Source organism: Astyanax mexicanus, chromosome 10 (assembly GCF_023375975.1).
Source record: "Astyanax mexicanus isolate ESR-SI-001 chromosome 10, AstMex3_surface, whole genome shotgun sequence".
Classification (NCBI taxonomy): Eukaryota; Metazoa; Chordata; class Actinopteri; order Characiformes; family Acestrorhamphidae; genus Astyanax; species Astyanax mexicanus.
The window spans coordinates 48,035,061-48,041,060 of record NC_064417.1 but is presented as its reverse complement, the minus strand read 5'-3'; the positions used below and the strand labels follow the sequence as shown (position 1 = coordinate 48,041,060).

The 6,000-nt window shown below is 41.1% G+C and overlaps 1 protein-coding gene across 3 annotated transcripts in view; it reads left to right on the top strand.

Annotated features, from left to right (window-relative positions):
• The first annotated feature begins 1,364 nt into the window (after positions 1 to 1,364).
• Positions 1,365 to 6,000, top strand: part of inppl1b (inositol polyphosphate phosphatase-like 1b) — a 45,898-nt gene continuing 41,262 nt past the window's right edge. For all 3 annotated transcript variants that reach the window (XM_022684272.2, XM_022684271.2, XM_022684270.2), the window contains exons 1-2: positions 1,365 to 2,903; positions 3,347 to 3,535. In XM_022684272.2, the coding sequence (XP_022539993.2) occupies positions 3,399 to 3,535 (137 nt within the window). In that variant the 5' untranslated portion in view covers positions 1,365 to 2,903; positions 3,347 to 3,398. The remainder of the gene's footprint in view (positions 2,904 to 3,346; positions 3,536 to 6,000) is intronic.

The following is a 6,000-nucleotide window of genomic DNA, read 5'->3' as shown; positions in this document are numbered from 1 at the left end:
TTCACATTATCACTTAAGTCAGAGTGGTAGATGATGGTGATGATGATGCACTGTAACCGGGTTTGATGAAGCTGCTCATCATTGAGGGAATCAAGTGATCTCGCTGCTCCTGTTCTGCCTTTCCCTCTGAGAACGTTCCACTGCTTTCTGTAATAACTACACTAATAACACAGTACTGTACTTTTACTTTCAGTACTTCACTACTACATTTTACAATTAAATACTTGCTGAACTTGAATACAATAAATATTGAATACTTTAGAGTTCAGAAATCAATATTTGGTGTAGTAATCCTGGTTTTTAATCACAGTTTTCATGCATCTTGGCATGTTCTCCTCCACCAGTCTTACACACTGCTTTTGTATGACTTTGTCCCACTCCTGGTGCAAAAAGTCAAGCAGTTCAGCTTAGTTTGATGGCTTGTGATTGTCCATCTTCCTCTTGATTATATTCAATTTGGTAAAATAAAAGAAACTCCTAATTTTTAAGTGGTGTTTTCTTTTTTTCCATAGCTGTATATACAACCAACTACAAGTCAGGAAATATTGGAGCCGTAATTTTATATGCATTATGCATAATTGCCATGTTTTTTAAACAATTGTTCTACTCTCAAATGGATTTACTTCTAGTCAAAGGTTTTCCTAGATGTATTATATTTAATAGTAAACAGTATTCTGCTCTTCAGTATCATCTGTAAATCAAATTCTACCTTCTTTTATCGTCAGAAACATTAAAGCATTAAACTCAGACCTGGAGAAACTACACCTCTATTTTCTTCTACATCTCAACAGAAGGGGGTGCTGTACGGCAATAATACCACCATGTCTCACCATGTTTAAATAACTTATACCCTCATCTGGCCCTCTGTGGTCTGTTTCCACAACACAAGAGTAGACAGAATAGAAGCTGGCATGTTGGCATGGCTGTGGGCATCGGCTGGCACTGGTGCGAGGTGGGCGCCTTTGGGTGCTTAAACCTTAATCATTTCCTTCATGAAACTTATTAAGAGTGGAAAAAAGCATGGCTTTTATGGGTTGTGGACAATTAAGAGAAGTTTGAGGGTTGTGTATGTGTGAGCTCGTGCGCTGAGAGTGTGCTGGCGCCTTGCTGCTGTTTTTGCTTCGGTGGTCGAGGGCTAGACTGAGGGGTTTTGCTGAGTAGTGAGGACCTGGGCTGAAGAGTCAGGGAGAGGCAGCTGCCTATGGAGGAATAGCTTCAGAGTGAGCTGGAGAAGAAGAAAAAAGAAGAAAAGGGGTGAAGAGGAGGAGGAGCACAGCTGTGAGAGGACGGGACAGAAGCGTATAGAGAAAGAGAGAGAGAAAAATAGACAGAGAGAGAGAGAGAGGGTAAAAGGGGGGATGATCATATCCATATGGAGGAGGAGGCTTCTCCCTCAACTTCCTGAGACAAACAGAGGCAGAAGGAAAGAGAGAGAGAGAGAGAGCAAGGGAAAGAGCGAAAGAAGTATAGAGAAAGAAAAATGACAGAGAAAAACATTATTGTCAGCTAATGCAAAGCTAGTAGAAGAGTCAGATACACTAGAAAAGCTGGCATTGCTCCTCCCTGTCCTCGAGAGTCTGGATTTTTTTTTCTGTGCTTTTCTAAGTTTTGTTTTGGGCATGCATGAGAGAGATCCTGAGTGGGCAGGACTGGGCTTGGTTTCACACCCCAGTGATGAGACCAGAAGATGAACTAAAGTCACTTTTCTGCTTTTGTTTTTTTGGCTCTTCTTTCTCTCATCTCTCTTCCTCTCTCACCATCTGGAGCAGTGAAATGTAAAACACTTCCGTCTGCCGTCTGGGGGAGTTAGCCGTGGCCCCTTCCCCTTTATTTCTCTGCGACAGCACATTTTTGGGGGGCGGGCATCAAGACGGGACAGTGAGGCAGGTTTTTTGAAGCCCAAGCATGTCCAGTTGGACTACTGGATTCTTGTTGGACTGCTGCACTGGCTGCATTGACTCTCTGCACTGACTTTTGATTGCTGGAGGAGTTTGCAGCTAAAAGACAACAGCTTAACCTCTAAAAAGGGGTGCAGAGGCTGCCCCTGCCTGGTTCCCTTATAAGGCTAAAGTTAAAGTGGAAAATCATTTGAATTTTGGTGGTCGAGGTTCTGCTCCGCCGCCCTCTCAGATCTCAAACCAGAAACTGCACAAACTTCTTTTTTTGTAGTCTGCTCTTGGTTCCTCTTCTTGGACGAGTTTTGCAGAGTTTTCGTTCTGGTCTCTTGCACAGAACGGGGACGATACCTAGGCTGCACTATTTTTGAGACTATTTTTGAGACTTTGCAGGGTCAGCTTTGCTCAGGACGGACCCTCAAAAAGCCTGGAAGAGGCTAAAAGGATCTTGGATAGAGTACTGGATGAAGACCAGGTCTTTCCCAGGACATCATCCATCGCCTGAACGAATCAAGTCAAAGGTTCGATGGGTACCCAATGAATGACAAAGTGAGGCAGGAGCAGAGGTACCCTCGCTGTGGCATGAGCTGGTGGGATGGCGAGCTTGAGTTTGCTGTATTTGGATGCTAAATGCTGTTGGGATTGGAATTAATTGATTGGATATGAATGCTGAAGCTGCTGCTGCTTTTGTATCTGGAATATCTGGAATACTCTGAGGATGGAGGATATGTGATTTGTGGATTGTGGAGGCCTAACATCTCAGGTGGGGTCAGGGTCCACCACCTGTTCTTTGTTTTTCTTCGTTTTTGAACATTGGAATTGCCATTTTTTTTAACATTCTACTCAACTAAAGCACATTCTGAGTCACTATACCTGATTGTGCCATCTCTACCAACTGGTGGAGGACTATTAGGTTACAAATAAATGTCCACTAGAGAGCTGTGTCTGGCAATTCTCTTCCGTAAATCTCTCCACACATATGGATTGTTTTTGCCGAACTTTTTAAAGGTAAGCATGCTATTTTTTAGCATAATTCAGTTTCAGAGATTTTACTGAATGAATACATCATTACTCTGTTTTTCATTTCATGATTTCACCACAAAGATTCATCTGAAATACTTGATAGTAGTGTTTATTACAAAAACTGGCCAAAAACAAAATATTCCATAGTTTCTTTCTTGGTAATGATGTTAAAGGGTTGATCTACAGTCATTGAAAACCCAACACTATTCTTATGCACAAAAATGACTGAACTTTGATGAGGCCTAAAAACCCAAAAGAGACAGAAATAAGCTGACAGTAATTGAACAAAGCCACAGTGAATAGCAACTGGGTCATGGTTTGGTTGACATCAACTGCTACATGTGTCGGTCACTCTGCTAGTTTGTACCTTGGTTACTGTGGCCACCTAAGTAGGCTGTTTGCTTATCTGTGTATCTGTTGGTTGGAAGCTGGACACACAGACTCCATCCTCTCTAGTGGTGGCCGTGTCTGCTCATCGTGATGACGACGATAGCGTGGTATCACCGGGACATCAGCCGGGTGCTGGCCGAGGAGCTGCTGGCTCGGGCCGGGCGGGACGGCAGCTTCCTGGTGCGTGACAGCGAGTCGGTGCCTGGCGCCTATGCTCTGTGTGTGCTGTGAGTAATATCTACTCATTCTTTACCATTCATATAAAGAGTCATACGTAGCTTTATGATGCAGACCACCATCACCCACCGGTTCTCTGTGCTGTGCTGCTGACAACATGATGACTTTTTAAACATCTGGAGCTCATTTTGGGATAGAAGTTCATTGACATCAAGTCATTGGGACAGCAGTGTATGGATTGATGTTCTGTAGATTAAACGTGTTAGCTGTCTAAATTGTGAAGTGTTATCTTTAGATTGAGGTTGATTAAACACTGGGCAGCATGCTCATAGCAAGGCGACATGAATTATCAAGAAAGTTGGAGCAAGGCCTGATCGTGATGCCAGACATTGTGTGGTAATGCAAATTCAGCAGCATATATTATTTTTTACAAAAAATGGCAAAAAAAACACCTTTGCAAGTGCAGCTAAAATGTCGGCTATGTAGGCATTTTAAAGGAAGTATGTCCTCATCTTTCTCAAACCCACAGAACTCTTCATCACATACTTTGTTACTTTACTTAAGTAGAAATGTTGGTTATTTATACTGTATTGGATTAACCATTCTTTAGATTACTTTTCACTCCTACTTCTTACATTTTTACACAGTTATCTGAACTTTCTGAACTTTCTTTGATTGTCCACTTTGTCCACTTATATTACTTTTACTTTTATACTTTAAGTAGTTTTAAAACCAGTACTTATAAACACTTTTACTTAAATAGTAAAAAGCTTGAGTTCATATTACTTCAACTATAAAGAAGTATTTTAAACCACAGTATCTATACTTCCACCTACAGAGTAAGAAATATCAATACTTTTCAAGACTTTTGACATGGAGTGAGGAACTTTTTGTAAATGCAGCACATGTCATCAGTGTGGATGCATTTAAAGTGTCAAATAATGACTCAAGAAGGACGGTTTATAGACATTGTTTGGCTAAAAATGTAGCAAAATTAAAAAGTTCTGTATTTGCTTGGTTTTGCAAAAATATTTTATTTTGATGCATCCTCAGCAATGATTGTGATTGGTGGCATCAGTGCAGCATTCTTTATCTTCTATAGGACATTCTATAGGACATTTCCATATGAGACAAGACATGTGGCATTACAGTCTATTTGAGCAGACCACATTTCATTGACAAAAACATGCATGAACTTTAAAAGTCTTCAGTTCCAGAGCTGGAAGTCTGTAGTGCAGCATTTACTGTAGACTAAGCTGTTTACACCTAATTCTACTCTCTGGTTAGAGGCTATGTTGTAGTAAGCATGTTGTAGTAAGCATGTTGAGCAAACTGTGCTGATCGCCCATCCTGTAAATCTCTCCTCTGAGAAACTGCTGACTCCTGAAGCACATTCACTCCTGTTATGCTGACTCCATATCACCAAGCACAGGCTGCTTTTATCACTCAGAGGGTTCCTCACCAGGCTGTGGCTGCGTGTCTCACTGTGGAAATTACCTTTACCTCACAGGGGCAGGATGTGACTCTCTCTCTCAGTATGTTCTTGCCTTCCACAAACCCACAGGACTGTTGTTGGGATTCATTTCTCTAAGACTGGGAGAGTCACCACACCCATGGGCGTGGTAGTGGGGGGAAAAGTGGACCTGACTACCCAGGGCCCGAGTAGGGAGAGGGGCCCATGAAAATCCTGATTTTATTTTCGCTCACTTTCCTTTGTTTACTGGCATGGATAGGGGCCCATTAACATAGAGGGTGTACAGGGCCCAGAATTTGCTGCTACGCCCCTGACCACACCCATTTGTTTATTGGCTGCTTTCCCTTACATCCATTTAAATTGTCCATTTACTTTTACACACAGAGCAATCCTCATCAAACACAATGAAATGAGAGAACTGTATATAAAAAGCAGTGTGATCCAGTCCATCAGCAGACTGTGTGTTTAGCTTGTGTCTAGGTGATGGAGTTAGCAGTTCCTCTGTCTGGCCTTCACATCAGGTTTCTATACACCTCTGCTTACTTTAGCCTGCAGATACTATTGTGTTACTACAATTAAAAAGGAATGTACAGAAACACATATAAAAATATAGATATACAGCTGAAAAAAACACTTAAAATTATGAGTTTCTTACCATATTGAAAAACTCTGGAATATAATCAAGAAGAAGATGGATGATCACAAGCCAAATCATCAAACCAAGCTGAACTGCTCAAATGTTTGCACCAGGAGTAAAGGCATAAAGTTATCCTAAAGTAGTGTGTAAGACTGGTGGAGGAGAACATGATGCCAAGATGCATAAAAACTGTGATTAAAAACCAGGGTTATTCCACCAAATATTGATTTCTGAACTCCTAAATCTTTATGAATATGAACTTGTTGAACTTGAACTTTGCGTCTTCTTTTGTTATTTCATCCAAATGTTGTCTGTAGTTTATAGAATAAAACAACAATGTATACTCAAACATATACCTATAAATAGCAAAATCAGAGAAACTGATTCAGAACTGATTCAGGGGT